An 18,930-nucleotide genomic window follows, 5' to 3' on the forward strand; every position below is an offset into this window, starting at 1 on the left:
TATAGACAGTCATCATGACTACCGGCTTCATAGTAGTGGTACGGGACCTTACGGTACCCCTCTGACCTGGGAGGAGGGGGGAGGAGAGAGATGGTTATAGACAGTCATCATGACTACCGGCTTCATAGTAGTGGTACGGGACCTTACGGTACCCCTCTGACCTGGGAGGAGGGGGGAGGAGAGAGATGGTTATAGACAGTCATCATGACTACCGGCTTCATAGTAGTGGTACGGGACCTTACGGTACCCCTCTGACCTGGAGGGGGGGGGGGGGGGGGGGGGGATGGTTATAGACAGTCATCATTACTACCGGCTTCATAGTAGTGGTACGGGACCTTACGGTACCCCTCTGACCTGGGAGGGGGGGGGGGGGGGAGAGATGGTTATAGACAGTCATCACGACTACCGGCTTCATAGTAGTGGTACGGGACCTTACGGTACCCATCTGACCTGGTAGGAGGGGGGAGGAGAGAGATGGTTATAGACAGTCATCATGACTACCGGCTTCATAGTAGTGGTACGGGACCTTACGGTACCCCTCTGACCTGGGAGGAGGGGGGAGGAGAGAGATGGTTATAGACAGTCATCATGACTACCGGCTTCATAGTAGTGGTACGGGACCTTACGGTACCCCTCTGACCTGGGAGGGGGGGGGGGGGGGGGAGAGATGGTTATAGACAGTCATCACGACTACCGGCTTCATAGTAGTGGTACGGGACCTTACGGTACCCATCTGACCTGGTAGGAGGGGGGAGGAGAGAGATGGTTATAGACAGTCATCATGACTACCGGCTTCATAGTAGTGGTACGGGACCTTACGGTACCCCTCTGACCTGGAGGGGGGGGGGGGGAGAGATGGTTATAGACAGTCATCATGACTACCGGCTTCATAGTAGTGGTACGGGACCTTACGGTACCCATCTGACCTGGAGGGGGGGGAGGAGAGAGATGGTTATAGACAGTCATCATGACTACCGGCTTCATAGCAGTGGTACGGGACCTTACGGTACCCCTCTGACCTGGAGGGGGAGAGAGAGAGAGAGAGAGAGAGAGAGAGAGAGAGAGAGAGAGAGAGAGAGAGAGAGAGAGAGAGAGAGAGAGAGTTGTAGGGGGAGAGAGAGACGGGGTGGTTGGGGGAGAGGGAGAGATAGAGAGAGAGAGAGAGAGAGAGAGAGAGAGAGAGAGAGAGAGAGAGAAAGAGAGAGAGAGAGAGAGAGAGAGAGAGAGAGAGAGAGAGAGAGAGGGAGGGAGGGAGGGAGGGTGAAAGAGACCATGCAATAGTGAAGGTGTATACTTAGCAGTAGAAAGCCTGAACAGTTTAACCACTAACCAGTTAACATATCAAAATGTAAAACTTCTCTAGGGTAGGGGACAGCATTGGGAATTTTGGATGAAAAGCGTGCCCAAATTAAACTGCTTGCTACTCAGCCATAAAAGCTAGGATATGCATATAATTAGTAGATTTGGAAAGAAAACACACTTAAGTTTTCTAAAACTGTTTGAAGGATGTCTGTGAGTATAACAGAACTCATATGGCAGGCAAAAACCTGAGAAGTAATCCAACCAGGAAGTGGGAAATCTGAGGTTGGTCGTTTTTCAACTCATATCCTATTGAAGATACAGTGGGATATTGGTAATGTTGCACTTCCTAAGGCTTCCACTAGATGTCAACCGTCTTTAGAACGTTGTTTGATGCTTCTACTGTGAAGTGGGGCCAAATGAGAGGTGAATGAGTCAGGTATCTGGCAGAGAGCCACGAGCTGGCCACGCTCGTTCACGTGAGAGCGACCTGCGTTCCATTGCAATTCTACAGACAAAGGAATTCTCTGGTTGGAACATTATTGAAGATTTATGATAAAAACATCCCAAAGATTGATTCAATACATCGTTTGCCATGTTTCTACAGACTGTAACGGAACTTTTTGACGTTTCGTCTGCTCCTAGTGAACGCGCTTCGTGAGTTTGGATTTGTTTACCAAGCGCGCTAACAAAATAAGCTATTTGGACATAAATTATGGACATTATCGAACAAAAACAAACATTTATTGTGGAACTGGGATTCCTGGGAGTGCATTCTGATGAAGATCATCAAAGGTAAGTGAACATTTATAATGTTATTTCTGATTTCTATTGACTGCCCAAAATGGCGGATATCTTTTTGGCTTGTTTGGGCTCTGAGTGCCGTACTCAGATTATTGCATGGTTTGCTTTTTCCGTAAAGATTTTTTTAAATCTGACACAACGATTGTATTAAGGAGAAGTGGATCTGAAATTCCATGTATAACACTTGTATCTTTGATCAGCGTTTATTATGAGTTATTATTATTATTTCTGTAAATTGATGTTTTGGAACTACTGAACATAACGTGCAAATGTATACTGAGATTTATTTATATAAATATGAACTTTACCGAAGAAAACATACATGTATTGTGTAACATGAAGTTCTATGAGTGTCATCTGATGAAGATCATCAAAGGTTAGTGATTAATTCTATCTATTTCTGATTTTTGTGACTCCTCTCTTTGGCTGGAAAAATGGCTGTGTTTTTCTGTAACTTGGCTCTGACCTAACTTAATCGTTTGGTGTGCTTTCGTCGTAAAGCCTTTTTGAAATCAGATACTGTGGCTGGATTTACAACAAGTGTATCTTTAAAATGGTGTAAAATACTTGTATGTTTGAGGAATTTTAATTATGGGATTTCTGTTGTTTTGAATTTGGCGCCCTGCAATTTCACTGGCTATTGACAGGTGGGACGCTACCATCCCACGTATCCTAGAGAAAATTCAAGCTAAAAACCTAAGAAAATGTACCTGCAATGTTAAATGGTTTGATTGAAGAGTGCATAAACCTATGAAAGAAATTGAGAAACCAACCAAAAACACAGAAAACCAGAACATACGCCTTTACCTTAGGGAACATTAAACAGAAATACAGAACAAACACAAAGGCTCATTGTGATTGAAGAATCCATAGAATCAGGTCACTTCTGGGAAAATTGTAAAACACTGAACAAACAACAACATTAAGAGCTAACTGTCCAAAATGGAGATGTATGGATAAACCACTTCTCCAATGTGACCCGTTTCAGGAAACTAGGTGTATGTTCCAAATAATGACTTCACAGGAGAGCCATTTTTTATTTATAAATAAAAAAATCAAAATGCGTTTTTTTTTTCTTGCAGAAATGCCTACTGGAACATGTGAACTTTAACGAACTTGTATGCCATCTGTAAATATTAATAACATTGTTAAATTACGAGCCTTGTCAGCAACCTTCACACTAGCCAAGATTGACTGAGATAGTGAGTGGGCTGGACATGCCGAGAAAGGAGTTCGGATTGGTCTGCCATATACAGTGGGGGAAAAAATATTTAGTCAGCCACCACTTGTGCAAGTTCTCCCACTTGTGCAAGTTCTCCCACAAGTTCTCCCACCATCATTTGCAAATAAATTCATTAAAAATGTGATTTTCTGGATTTTTTTTTCTCATTTTCTCTGTCATAGTTGAAGTGTACCTATGATGAAAATTACAGGCCTCTCTCATCTTTTTAAGTGGGAGAACTTGCACAATTGGTGGCTGACTAAATACTTGTTTGCCCCACTGTAGAAGGCTTCTGTCTATTTGAGCTGGTCAGTCTGTGTTGGTAATCCTGTAGAACGCTGCTTTTAAAATAATTGATCATGTAGTGGAGCTGCATAAGTGTCGCTCTCCCCTTTCTGGAGGACTGTGTTTTGAAATGAGTTAATTATAGTATGATAGCTAAGGAGATGGAGAAAACACCTGTCTCCGGATTACATCTTCAAACTAAGGGCAACCGTGGCATCGCATCCGTAACAGGGAGACGCATCCATCATGCATGATGATGTATACAGGTAAGATAGTCTAGCATTAGCTAGCTACATTTTCAGATATTAGTAAGAGCCTAATGTTAGCTAGCTAACATTGAACCTGGTTAGTTAGCTCTCAACAGATTCATGCAGGGTGGTAACGACATGATTTGGCACTTTGTTCAATGTTGTTTAACTAGCTAACGTCAGCTGGCTGGCCCGTTAGCTAACGTTACGTGACGTGTGTGATCTTACACGTTGTTTATCTTGCTTGGTTCATTGTTTACCTAGCTAGCTACATGTCTTAAGCTAAAGTGTACTGTTAGCTAGCTAGCTAAAGTTAGCTGACTGGCTACCTAGCTGACACTATGATTTGTATCCTAGAGCCGTTTGCTTTTCTAGTTAGAGCCTAATGTTAGCTAGCTAACGTTAGCTGGCTGGTTCGTTAGCTAACATTATGTGACGTCTGTGATCTGACACGTTGTCCACCTAGCTAGGTTCATTGTCTACCATAGCTAGGTTGATTGTTTACCATAGCTAGGTTGATTGTTTACCTAGCTAGGTAGCTACATGTCTTAAGCTAAAGTGTAAATCACCTGTTGAATATGGTCCACTGTCAGTAAACGTCAGCAAAAAAGCTACATAAGACTCCAAGTGGTAAGTCACATATAACAAAGCACCAAAAGCAAAAACATGCTCATTTACAAAACATTTTGCTTTGCTTGAATTTTTTTCTCCTCTCTGTCCTCCCCTCTCTTCTCTGCCTTTTGCCACTGATTATGGTAGTAGGCAGATTATACAATAGTCATGAAAACACCTTACTCTGCTCATCTTAATCAGCATAAGGTCAAAATCTAAGTAAGCATACACTGAAAAAACACCTGGTTAACCTATACTTAATCTGATGTGAATTAGACCAGACAGCTAACCTCCAAAATGTCTGATGTGAATGAGACCAGACAGCTAACCTCCAAAATGTCTGATGTGAATGAGACCAGACAGCTAACCTCCACAGTATCTGTGTGAATGAGACCAGGCAGCTAACCTCCACATTATCTGATGTTAATGAGACCAGGCAGCTAACCTCCACAGTATCTGTGTGAATGAGACCAGACAGCTAACCTCCACAGTATCTGTGTGAATGAGACCAGGCAGCTAACCTCCACATTATCTGATGTTAATGAGACCAGACAGCTAACCTCCACAGTATCTGATGAGAATGAGACCAGACAGCTAACCTCCACAGTATCTGTGTGAATGAGACCAGACAGCTAACCTCCACAGTATATACTGAGAATGAAACCAGGCAGCTAAATTCCACAGTATCTACTGAGAATGAGACCAGACAGCTAACCTCCACAATATCTACTGAGAATGAGACCAGGCAGCTAACCTCCACATTATCTGATGTTAATGAGACCAGACAGCTAACCTCCACAGTATCTGATGAGAATGAGACCAGACAGCTAACCTCCACAGTATCTGTGTGAATGAGACCAGACAGCTAACCTCCACAGTATCTGATGAGAATGAGACCAGGCAGCTAAACTCCACAGTATCTGATGAGAATGAGACCAGGCAGCTAACCTCCACATTATCTGATGAGAATGAGACCAGGCAGCTAACCTCCACAATAACTACTGAGAATGAGACCAGGCAGCTAACCTCCACAATATCTACTGAGAATGAGACCAGGCAGCTAACCTCCACATTATCTACTGAGAATGAGACCAGGCAGCTAACCTCCACAGTATCTACTGAGAATGAGACCAGGCAGCTAACCTCCACATTATCTGATGAGAATGAGACCAGGCAGCTAACCTCCACATTATCTGATGAGAATGAGACCAGGCAGCTAACCTCCACATTATCTACTGAGAATGAGACCAGGCAGCTAACCTCCACAGTATCTACTGAGAATGAGACCAGACAGCTAACCTCCACAATATCTGATGAGAATGAGACCAGGCAACTAACCTCCACAGAATCGACTGAGAATGAGACCAGACAGCTAACCTCCACAGAATCGACTGAGAATGAGACCAGACAGCTAACCTCCACTTAATCTGAAGTGAATTAGACCAGACAGCTAACCTCCACAGTATCTGATGAGAATGAGACCAGGCAGCTAACCTCCACAGTATCTACTGAGAATGAGACCAGGCAGCTAACCTCCACATTATCTGATGTTAATGAGACCAGGCAGCTAACCTCCACATTATCTGATGTGAATGAGACCAGGCAGCTAACCTCCACATTATCTGATGTTAATGAGACCAGGCAGCTAACCTCCACATTATCTGATGTTAATGAGACCAGGCAGCTAACCTCCACATTATCTGATGTTAATGAGACCAGGCAGCTAACCTCCACAGTATCTTTTTTTATTTTTTATTTTATTTTTTTATTTCACCTTTATTTAACCAGGTAGGCTAGTTGAGAACAAGTTCTCATTTGCAACTGCGACCTGGCCAAGATAAGGCATAGCAGTGTGAACAGACAACACAGAGTTACACATGGAGTAAACAATTAACAAGTCAATAACACAGTAGAAAAAGGGGAGTCTATATATACATTGTGTGCAAAAGGCATGAGAAGGTAGGCAAATAATTACAATTATGCAGATTAACACTGGAGTGATAAATGATCAGATGGTTATGTACAGGTAGAGATATTGGTGTGCAAAAGAGCAGAAAAATAAATAAATAAAAACAGTATGGGGATGAGGTAGGTGAAAATGGGTGGGCTATTTACCAATAGACTATGTACAGCTGCAGCGATCGGTTAGCTGCTCAGATAGCAGATGTTTGAAGTTGGTGAGGGAGATAAAAGTCTCCAACTTCAGCGATTTTTGCAATTCGTTCCAGTCACAGGCAGCAGAGAACTGGAACGAAAGGCGGCCAAATGAGGTGTTGGCTTTAGGGATGATCAGTGAGATACACCTGCTGGAGCGCGTGCTACGGATGGGTGTTGCCATCGTAACCAGTGAACTGAGATAAGGCGGAGCTTTACCTAGCATGGACTTGTAGATGACCTGGAGCCAGTGGGTCTGGCGACGAATATGTAGCGAGGGCCAGCCGACTAGAGCATACAAGTCGCAGTGGTGGGTGGTATAAGGTGCTTTAGTGACAAAACGGATGGCACTGTGATAAACTGCATCCAGTTTGCTGAGTAGAGTGTTGGAAGCAATTTTGTAGATGACATCGCCGAAGTCGAGGATCGGTAGGATAGTCAGTTTTACTAGGGTAAGTTTGGCGGCGTGAGTGAAGGAGGCTTTGTTGCGGAATAGAAAGCCGACTCTTGATTTGATTTTCGATTGGAGATGTTTGATATGGGTCTGGAAGGAGAGTTTAGAGTCTAGCCAGACACCTAGGTACTTATAGATGTCCACATATTCAAGGTCGGAACCATCCAGGGTGGTGATGCTGGTCAGGCGTGCGGGTGCAGGCAGCGAACGGTTGAAAAGCATGCATTTGGTTTTACTAGCGTTTAAGAGCAGTTGGAGGCCACGGAAGGAGTGCTGTATGGCATTGAAGCTCGTTTGGAGGTTAGATAGCACAGTGTCCAAGGACGGGCCGGAAGTATATAGAATGGTGTCGTCTGCGTAGAGGTGGATCAGGGAATCGCCCGCAGCATGAGAAACATCATTGATATATACAGAGAAAAGAGTCGGCCCGAGAATTGAACCCTGTGGCACCCCCATAGAGACTGCCAGAGGACCGGACAGCATGCCCTCCGATTTGACACACTGAACTCTGTCTGCAAAGTAATTGGTGAACCAGGCAAGGCAGTCATCCGAAAAACCGAGGCTACTGAGTCTGCCGATAAGAATACGGTGATTGACAGAGTCGAAAGCCTTGGCAAGGTCTATGAAGACGGCTGCACAGTACTGTCTTTTATCGATGGCGGTTATGATATCGTTTAGTACCTTGAGCGTGGCTGAGGTACACCCGTGACCGGCTCGGAAACCAGATTGCACAGCGGAGAAGGTACGGTGGGATTCAAGATGGTCAGTGACCTGTTTGTTGACTTGGCTTTCGAAGACCTTAGATAGGCAGGGCAGGATGGATATAGGTCTGTAACAGTTTGGGTCCAGGGTGTCGCCCCCTTTGAAGAGGGGGATGACTGCGGCAGCTTTCCAATCCTTGGGGATCTCAGACGATATGAAAGAGAGGTTGAACAGGCTGGTAATAGGGGTTGCGACAATGGCGGCGGATAGTTTCAGGAATAGAGGGTCCAGATTGTCAAGCCCAGCTGATTTGTACGGGTCCAGGTTTTGCAGCTCTTTCAGAACATCTGCTATCTGGATTTGGGTAAAGGGGAACCTGGAGAGGCTTGGGCGAGTAGCTGCGGGGGGGGGGAGCTGTTGGCCGAGGTTGGAGTAGCCAGGCGGAAGGCATGGCCAGCCGTTGAGAAATGCTTGTTGAAGTTTTCGATAATCATGGATTTATCGGTGGTGACCGTGTTACCTAGCCTCAGTGCAGTGGGCAGCTGGGAGGAGGTGCTCTTGTTCTCCATGGACTTCACAGTGTCCCAGAACTTTTTGGAGTTGGAGCTACAGGATGCAAACTTCTGCCTGAAGAAGTTGGCTTTTGCTTTCCTGACTGACTGTGTGTATTGGTTCCTGACTTCCCTGAACAGTTGCATATCGCGGGGACTATTCGATGTTAGTGCAGTCCGCCACAGGATGTTTTTGTGCTGGTCGAGGGCAGTCAGGTCTGGAGTGAACCAGGGGCTATATCTGTTCTTAGTTCTGCATTTTTTGAACGGAGCATGCTTATCTAAAATGGTGAGGAAGATACTTTTAAAGAAAGACCAGGCATCCTCAACTGACGGGATGAGGTCAATGTCCTTCCAGGATACCCGGGCCAGGTCGATTAGAAAGGCCTGCTCACAGAAGTGTTTTAGGGAGCGTTTGACAGTGATGAGGGGTGGTCGTTTGACTGCGGCTCCGTAGCGGATACAGGCAATGAGGCAGTGATCGCTGAGATCCTGGTTGAAGACAGCGGAGGTGTATTTGGAGGGCCAGTTGGTCAGGATGACGTCAATGAGGGTGCCCTTGTTTACAGAGTTAGGGTTGTACCTGGTGGGTTCCTTGATGATTTGAGTGAGATTGAGGGCATCTAGCTTAGATTGTAGGACTGCCGGGGTGTTAAGCATATCCCAGTTTAGGTCACCTAACAGAACAAACTCTGAAGCTAGATGGGGGGCGATCAATTCACAAATGGTGTCCAGGGCACAGCTGGGAGCTGAGGGGGGTCGGTAGCAGGCGGCAACAGTGAGAGACTTATTTCTGGAGAGAGTAATTTTCAAAATTAGTAGTTCGAACTGTTTGGGTATGGACCTGGAAAGTATGACATTACTTTGCAGGCTATCTCTGCAGTAGACTGCAACTCCTCCCCCTTTGGCAGTTCTATCTTGACGGAAGATGTTATAGTTGGGTATGGAAATCTCATAATTTTTGGTGGCCTTCCTGAGCCAGGATTCAGACACGGCAAGGACATCAGGGTTAGCAGAGTGTGCTAGAGCAGTGAGTAAGACAAACTTAGGGAGGAGGCTTCTGATGTTGACATGCATGAAACCAAGGCTTTTTCGATCACAGAAGTCAACAAATGAGGGTGCCTGGGGACATGCAGGGCCTGGGTTTACCTCCACATCACCCGCGGAACAGAGAAGGAGTAGTATGAGGGTGCGGCTGAAGGCTATCAAAACTGGTCGCCTAGGGCGTTGGGGACAGAGAATAAGAGGAGCAGGTTTCTGGGCATGGTAGAATATATTCAGGGCATAATGCGCAAACAGGGGTATGGTGGGGTGCGGGTACAGCGGAGGTAAGCCCAGGCACTGGGTGATGATGAGAGAGGTTGTATCTCTGGACATGCTGGTTGTAATGGGTGAGGTCACCGCATGTGTGGGGGGTGGGACAAAGGAGGTATCAGGGGTATAAAGAGTGGAACTAGGGGCTCCATTGTAAACTAAAACAATGATAACTAACCTGCACAACAGTATACAAGGCATATTGACATTTGAGAGAGACATACAGCGAGGCATACAGTAATCACAGGTGTTGAATTGGGAGAGCTAGCTAAAACAGTAGGTGAGACAACAACAGCTAATCAGCTAGCACAACAACAGCAGGTAGAATGGCGATTGATTAGGCAGAGAGGGTCGGATTAACTACACACAGAGCCTAAGTGCGGCTGGGGCCGACAGATAAAACATAAACAAGCAGAATGGATTACCGTGATTAATGGACAGTCCAGCATGCATCAGCTATGTAGCCAAGTGATCAGTGTCCAAGGGGCAGTGGTGGATGGGGCAGGGAAGCTGGACTGGCGAGTGTTATCCAGGTTAGAAAACTAACAATGACTAAATAGCTTGTAGCCAGTTAGCTGGTTAGCTTCTGGAGGTTCTTGAGTGTGTTCTAAAAATGTAAAGATAATAGCGGTTCCGTATCACATTGGGTGAGGCAGGTTACCGGAAGGTATAAACAAATTAAAAATCGAAAAGGGATAGAAAGTAAATATGGGTTCAGTGAGTGTTTGGGACGCGGCGATTCAGACGGTTAGCAGGCCTGTGCTAACAAGCTAACAGTTAGTAGACGGTGCTAAACACGGTAGCAGTTAGCGGACCGGGCTAAACAAGCTAGCAGTTAGCAGGCCGAATTTGCAAGCAAGGAGATAGCAAGGGCTAGAGAGTTAGCCTTTGGGGACGTCGCGATGGGGGGAGTCTGTTTATTCCTCTTCATGCGGTGACATCGATGGACCGGTCGTGGGTCTGGATATTGTAGCCCAGGAGCTCAAAATGTTCCGTTTGCGATGGGAATCCGGGGATGAAAAATAAAAATAAAATAAGAAATAGGTCCGTTATGCTCTGGTTAGAGTCGCGTTGTTCGAACTGGCGAGTGCTTTCCGAGCTAAAGGTTAGCTGATGACCGGTTAGCTGAAGACCGCTAGCAATGTTTTGCTGAAGCTGGTAGTTAGTTGGCTAGCTTCAGTTGAGGGGTTCCAGATCCGAAGTAAATATAAATACTTTAGGAAAAATAGCTACGTTGGGTGAGGCGGGTTGCAGGAGAGTATTTAGAAGAAGTTGAGGTTCAGCAAAAAGTTTTAAAGATATGTGAAGAAAAAAAACGAAAACAAACGATATATACAAGGGACACGACACGACAACACGTCCTACTGCTACGCCATCTTGGATCATCTACTGAGAATGAGACCAGGCAGCTAAACTCCACAATACCTACTGTGAATGAGCCCAGACAGCTAACCTCCACTTAATCTGAAGTGAATTAGACCAGACAGCTAACGTCCACAGTATCTACTGAGAATGAGACCAGGCAGCTAACCTCCACTTAATCTGATGTGAATTAGACCAGAAATCTAACCTCCACAGTATATACTGAGAATGAGACCAGGCAGCTAACCTCCACAATATCTGGTGAGAATGACACCAGGCAGCTAACCTCCACTTAATCTGATGTGAATTAGACCAGAAATCTAACCTCCACAGTATCTACTGAGAATGAGACCAGGCAGCTAACCTCCACTTAATCTGATGTGAATTAGACCAGAAATCTAACCTCCACAGTATATACTGAGAATGAGACCAGGCAGCTAACCTCCACATTATCTACTGAGAATGAGACCAGGCAGCTAACCTCCACAGTATCTACTTAGAATGACACCAGGCAGCTAACCTCCACAGTATCTACTGAGAATGAGACCAGAAAGCTAACCTCCACAGTATCTGATGTGAATGAGACCAGACAGCTAACCTCCACATTATCGGATGAGAATAAGACCAGGCAGCTAACCTCCACATTATCTGATGTTAATGAGACCAGACAGCTAACCTCCACAGTATCTGATTTGAATGAGACTAGGCAGCTATCCTCCACAGTATATACTGTGAATGAGCCAAGAAAGCTAACCTCCACAGTATCTACTGAGAATGAGACCAGACAGCTAACCTCCACAATATCTACTGAGAATGAGACCAGACAGCTAACCTCCACAATATCTACTGTGAATGAGCCCAGAAAGCTAACCTCCACTTAATCTGATGTGAATTAGACCAGACAGCTAACCTCCACAGTATCTTATGAGAATGAGACCAGACAGCTAACCTCCAAAGTATCTTATGAGAATGAGACCAGACAGCTAACCTCCACATTATCTGATGTGAATGAGACCAGGCAGCTAACCTCCACAGTGTCTGCTATGAATGAGACCAGACAGCTAACCTCCACATTATCTGATGTGAATGAGACCAGGCAGCTAACCTCCACCGTATCTACTGTGAATGAGACCAGACAGCTAACCTCCACATTATCTGATGTGAATGAGACCAGGCAGCTAACCTCCACAGTATCTGATGTGAATGAGACCAGGCAGCTAACCTCCACAGTATCTGATGTGAATGAGACCAGGCAGCTAACCTCCACAGTGTCTGCTGAGAATGAAACCAGGCAGCAAAATTCCACAGTATCTACTGTGAATGAGACCAGACAGCTAACCTCCACAATATCTACTGAGAATGAGACCAGGCAGCTAACCTCCACAGTATCTGATATGAATGAGACCAGGCAGCTAACCTCCACAGTATCTGATGTGAATGAGACCAGGCAGCTAACCTCCACATTATCTGATGTGAATGAGACCAGGCAGCTAACCTCCACATTATCTGATGTTAATGAGACAAGGCAGCTAACCTCCACAGTATCTGATGTGAATGAAACCAGGTAGCTAACCTCCACAGTATCTACTGAGAATGAGACCAGACAGCTAACCTCCACAGAATCTGATGTGAATGAGACCAGACAGCTAACCTCCACAGTATCTGATGAGAATGAGACCAGGCAGCTAACCTCCACAGTAAGTATGGAGTCATAATTATATTTATTAGGAAGTCACAAACGACACACTATTCCCTATGTACTACACAAGTTTTGACCAGGGCCCATAGGGACACCCATAAGCTTCTGGTCTAAAGTTGTGCACTATATAGGGAATATGGTGCCTTCGGGTTCTGGTCTAAAAGTAGTGCACTATGTAGGGAATAGGGTGCCTTCGGGTTCTGGTCTAAAAGTAGTGCACTATATAGGGAATAGGGTGACAAATAGGTAAGGTTGTGACTGTATCCAAAATGGGCTCTGGTGAAAGGAATAGGGACATGGTGCCATTTTAATGTCTGAAAACGTATTGTTTCTGTGTGCATTCCTTATTGATGAACAGTAAAGTTAATCAATCCATCCATCAATCAATCAATCCATACATCAATCAATACACCAATAATTCCATCCATCAATCCATCAATCCATCAATCAATCAATCCACCAATCCATCCATCAATCAATTAATCCATCCATCAATCCATCCATCCATCAATCCATCCATCCATCAATCCATCCATCCATCAATCCATCCATCCATCCATCAATCCATCCATCCATCCATCCATCCATCCATCAATCAATCAATCCATCCATCAATCAATCCATCCATCAATCAATCCATCCATCAATCAATCCATCCATCCATCAATCCATCCATCCATCAATCCATCCATCCATCCATCAATCCATCCATCCATCAATCCATCCATCCATCCATCCATCCATCCATCAATCAATCCATCCATCCATCAATCAATCCATCCATCAATCCATCCAACCATCCATCCATCAATCAATCCACCAATCCATCCATCAATCAATCCATCAATCAGTCAGTCTGTGTCTTACTTGCAGTAGGTGTCGTTGATCATGCCGTAGACGTGGATCTCTTTACACATGTCCATGGCCAGGATCAGAGTGAACCAACCGGTACTGAGGTACGAACCAGACTGGATCCTACACACACACACACACACGCGCACACGCATACACGCACGCACGCACGCACGCACACACACACACACACACACACACACACACACACACACACACACACACACACACACACACACACACACACACACACACACATATACACACACACGGAGAGAGACAGAGAGACAAGGGGTGAGATCACAAATCACACAGAAATCTTTTCTTTCACTTCATGGTTGTTGGAGGTCAATGCCTCATGTTCCCCGGTAGGCCGTCAATGTAAATAAAAATGTGTTCTTAACTGACTTGTCGTGTTAAATAAAGGTTAAATGAAAAATATATATATTAAATATGTACTGTATATATATATATGAAATATATATTAAATATATACTGTTAATATATTACATATATATTAAATATATACTGTATATATAAATCTATAAATATATATATAAAATATATACTGTATGTATATATATATAGAAAATATATACTGTATGTATGTATATTAAATATATACTGTATGTGTATATATATATTCTGTATATATATACACATATTAAATATATACTGTATATATATATATATATATATATATTAAATATAAAATATATGTAGCATATCTATATATATATATATATATATTAAATATATACTGTATATATATATATATATTAAATATATGCTGTATATATATATATTAAATATATGCTGTATATCTATATCTATATTAAATATATGCTGTATATCTATATATATATTAAATATATACTGTGTATATATATATATATTAAATATATGCAGTATATCTATATATGTATATATATATGTTTACCATGAAATGCTTTGTTACCGAGGCAGAGCAATCAACTTGCTTCTCCAAAGGTGACATCTGGTCTGAGATTAATGACCGAAGGTAACATCGGGTCTGAGATTAAGGACCGAAGGTAACATCGGGTCTGAGATTAAGGACCGAAGGTAACATCAGGTCTGAGATTAAGGACCGAAGGTGACATCAGGTCTGAGATTAAGGACCGAAGGTAACATCAGGTCTGAGATTAAGGACCGAAGGTGACATCAGGTCTGAGATTAAGGACCGAAGGTAACATCAGGTCTGAGATTAAGGACCGAAGGTGACATCAGGTCTGAGATTAAGGACCGAAGGTAACATCAGGTCTGAGATTAAGGACCGAAGGTAACATCGGGTCTGAGATTAAGGACTGAAGGTGACATCGGGTCTGAGATTAAGGACCGAAGGTAACATCAGGTCTGAGATTAAGGACCGAAGGTAACATCGGGTCAGTAACTCTGCTTTCCCTGGCTGAGTCCTAAATGGCATCCCATTGGCCAGGTCCCTTGGGGAATAGGGTGCCATTTGGGATACAACCTCTGATTTGAACAGCCTGCTTGTCCCATGCAGCAGCCAGTCACTGTTGTTAAAATCAAACATGATAAACACTTAGTTTGGTGCAATCTGTGCTGCAGGCTTTAGACTGAGGAAAATCAATACTTTAAAGGCCCAATGCCTGCCGTTTTTATATCAATATCAAATCATTTAAAGATGCACTACGTAGAAATCATGTCCTGGTTGCTAAAAATTCAAATACTTCACCTAATTTCAGTTTATTTGACTAAACAAGCGAGTATAGTGTAGAGAATCATTGTGATGTTGTAGTCTACTGTACATGCTAAGGCTAACCCACAGGCAGAAAGAGAGAGATCAGTCCTGATATGAATGCTGTTCGGTATAATCTACTCAGGTCAGGGATGTGTGTATAGTACCGTAGAGAACAGTGACTGTGCTGAAGACTACACTGATCTTAGGTCAGGGATGTGTGTATAGTGCCGTAGAGAACAGTGACTGTGTTGAAGACTACACTGATCTCAGGTCAAGGATGTGTGTATAGTACCATAGAGAACAGTGTCTGTGCTGAAGACTACACTGATCTCAGGTCAGGGATGTGTGTATAGTACCGTAGAGAACAGTGACTGTGCTGAAGACTACACTGATCTCAGGTCAGGGATGTGTGTATAGTACCGTAGAGAACAGTGACTGTGCTGAAGACTACACTGATCTCAGGTCAGGGATGTGTGTATAGTACCGTAGATAACAGTGACTGTGCTGAAGACTACACTGATCTCAGGTCAGGGATGTGTGTATAGTGCCGTAGAGAACAGTGACTGTGTTGAAGACTACACTGGTCTCAGGTCAGGGATGTGTGTATAGTGCCGTAGAGAACAGTGACTGTGTTGAAGACTACACTGATCTCAGGTCAGGGATGTGTGTATAGTACCATAGAGAACAGTGACTGTGTTGAAGACTACACTAGTGCAGTCCTCTCAGTCATCCATCCTCCCCCAATCCAGAAACATTTCCCAGCCTGCTGCTGACTCACCTCCAGCCATTTCACTCACTTCCTCCTATTTGCCAGCCCCCTCCAGCCCTTCATCAGAGCAGACCAACTCTCTCACTCTGTTAAAGGCTTGACATTCAATCAACACCCTCCATCTCTCTCTCTCTCTCATCACCACCTCCTCCTCAAGCCCTTCATCAGAGCAGACCAACTCTGTCAGTCACTCTGTTAAAGGTTTGACATTGAATCAGCTATTCTATCTTCTTCTATGTGCGTGTGTGCGTGTGCGCGTGTGCAACTTAATGATGGAACCCTGTGCCAGCCAGTCACATTACTTTAACAGCAACGAATCGATCTGAAACTCAGACATCAGAGACAACCTCCTCTCCTCTCCTCTCCGGAAGGAGAGTTGTATGGCATTGAAGCTCGTCTGGAGGTTAGTTAACACAGTGTCCAAAGAAGGGCCATAAGTATACAGAATGGTGTCGTCTGTGTAGAGGTGGATCAGAGAATCACCAGCAGCAAGAGCAACATCATTGATGTATACAGAAAAGAGAGTCGGCCCGAGAATCGAACCTTGTGGCACCCCCATAAAGACTGCCAGAGGTCCGGACAACAGGCCCTCCGATTTGACACACTGAACTCTATCAGAGAAGTAGTTGGTAAACCAGGCGAGGCAATCATTTGAGAAACCAAGGCTGTCAAGTCTGCCAATAAGAATGTGGGGATTGACAGAGCCGAAAGCCTTGGCCAGGTCGATGAATACTATATAATATTGTCTCTTATCAATGGCGGTTATGATGTCATTTAGAACCTTGAGCGTGGCTGAGGTGCACCCATGATCAGCTCGGAAACCAGATTGCATAGCGGAGAAGGTACGGTGAGATACGAAATGGTCGGTAATCTGTTTGTTAACTTGGCTTTCGAAGACCTTAGAAAGACAGGGTAGGATAGATATAGGTCTGTAACAGTTTGGGTCTAGATTGTCACCCCCTTTGAAGAGGGGATGACCGCGGCAGCGTTCCAATCTTTGGGAATCTCAGACAATACGAAAGAGAGGTTGAACAGGCTAGTAATAGGCAGATCATTTTAGAAAGAGAGGGTCCAGATTGTCTAGCCCGGCTGATTTGTAGGGGTCCAGATTTTGCAGCTTTGGCGGGTTTCTGTGGAGGGTGCAGGGCAGTTGACCGGGGTAGGAGTAGCCAAGTGGAAAGCATGGCCAGCCGTAGAAAAATGCTTATTGGGCCCAGGGGCTGACTATGTCCTAGATGCTCTCCCTACAGGGCCCAGGGGCTGACCATGTCCTAGATACTCTCCCTATAGGGCCCAGGGTCTGACCATGTCCTAGATACTCTCCCTATAGGGCCCAGGGGCTGACCATGTCCTAGATACTCTCCCTATGGGCCCAGGGTCTGACCATGTCTTAGATACTCTCACTATAGGGCCCAGGGTCTGACCATGTCCTGGATGCTCTCCCAATAGGGCCCAGGGTCTGACTATGTCCTGGATACTCTCACTATAGGGCCCAGGGTCTGACCATGTCCTGGATACTTCACTATAGGCTCCAGGGTCTGACCATGTCCAAGATGCTCTCCCTATAGGGCCCAGGGTCTGACCATGTCCTAGATGCTCTCCCTATAGGGCCCAGGGTCTGACCATGTCCTAGATGCTCTCCCTATAGGGCCCAGGGTCTGACCATGTCCTAGACTCCCTATAGGGCCCAGGGTCTGACCATGTCCTAGATGCTCTCCCTATAGGGCCCAGGGTCTGATCATGTCCTAGATGCTCTCCCTATAGGGCCCAGGGTCTGACTATGTCCTAGATGCTCTCCCTATAGGGCCCAGGGTCTGACCATGTCCTAGATGCTCTCCCTATAGGGCCCAGGGTCTGACCATGTCCTAGACTCCCTATAGGGCCCAGGGTCTGACCATGTCCTAGATACTCTCACTATAGGGCCCAGGGTCTGACCATGTCCTAGATACTCTCCCTATAGGGCCCAGGGTCTGACCATGTCCTATATACTCTCCCTATAGGGCCCAGGGTCTGACTATGTCCTGGATACTTCACTATAGGGCCCAGGGTCTGACCATGTCCTGGATACTTCACTATAGGGCCCAGGGTCTGACCATGTCTTAGATACTTCACTATAGGGCCCAGGGTCTGACCATGTCCTGGATGCTCTCCCTATAAGGCCCAGGGTCTGACCATGTCCAAGACTTCCTATAGGGCCCAGGGTCTGACCATGTCCTAGATGCTCTCCCTATAGGACCCAGGGGCTGACCATGTCCTAGATACTCTCCCCAGAGGGCCCAGGGGCTGACTATGTCCTGGATACTTCACTATAGGGCCCAGAGGCTGACCATGTCCTAGATGCTCTCACTATAGGGCCCAGGGGCTGACCATGTCCTAGATACTCTCCCCGTAGGGCCCAGGGGCTCTGGTAAAAAAAAGAAATGACCTAAATAAGGAATAGATTGACATTTGGTCTTGTATGACCTCTTTAACCTTCAACCTTAAACCTTCAACAGTAAACAATATAATATGTGCCCCCCCCAACACACAATCCTTGTAGGGACCAAACAATTGAGGCCCATTCAAAATCCTATTTTGCTTAACCCCTAATCCTAACCCTAAAACTAACCCCTAACCATAATTCTAACCCTAAACCTAACCCCTAACCATAATCATAACCCTAAACCCTAACCCCTAACCATAATCATAAACCTAACCCCTAACCCCTAATCCTAACCCTAAACCTAACCTCTAATCCTAACCCTAAACCTAACCCCTAACGATAATCATAACCCTAAACCTAACCCCTAACCATATTCATAACCCTTAACCTAACCATAATCATAACCCTAAACCTAACCATATTCATAACCCTAACCCCTAACCATAATCCTAACCCTA

At 44.9% G+C, this 18,930-nt stretch overlaps 1 protein-coding gene across 2 annotated transcripts in view; it reads right to left on the reverse strand.

Moving 5' to 3' along the window:
* LOC139387380 (ST6 (alpha-N-acetyl-neuraminyl-2,3-beta-galactosyl-1,3)-N-acetylgalactosaminide alpha-2,6-sialyltransferase 3) overlaps positions 1-18,930 on the reverse strand; it is an 87,154-nt gene that overhangs the window by 2,758 nt on the left and 65,466 nt on the right. For both annotated transcript variants that reach the window (XM_071133523.1, XM_071133522.1), the window contains exon 5: positions 13,574-13,681. In XM_071133523.1, coding sequence (XP_070989624.1) covers positions 13,574-13,681 — 108 coding nt within the window. The remainder of the gene's footprint in view (positions 1-13,573; positions 13,682-18,930) is intronic.

Source organism: Oncorhynchus clarkii, chromosome 28 (assembly GCF_045791955.1).
Source record: "Oncorhynchus clarkii lewisi isolate Uvic-CL-2024 chromosome 28, UVic_Ocla_1.0, whole genome shotgun sequence".
Lineage (NCBI taxonomy): Eukaryota > Metazoa > Chordata > Actinopteri > Salmoniformes > Salmonidae > Oncorhynchus > Oncorhynchus clarkii.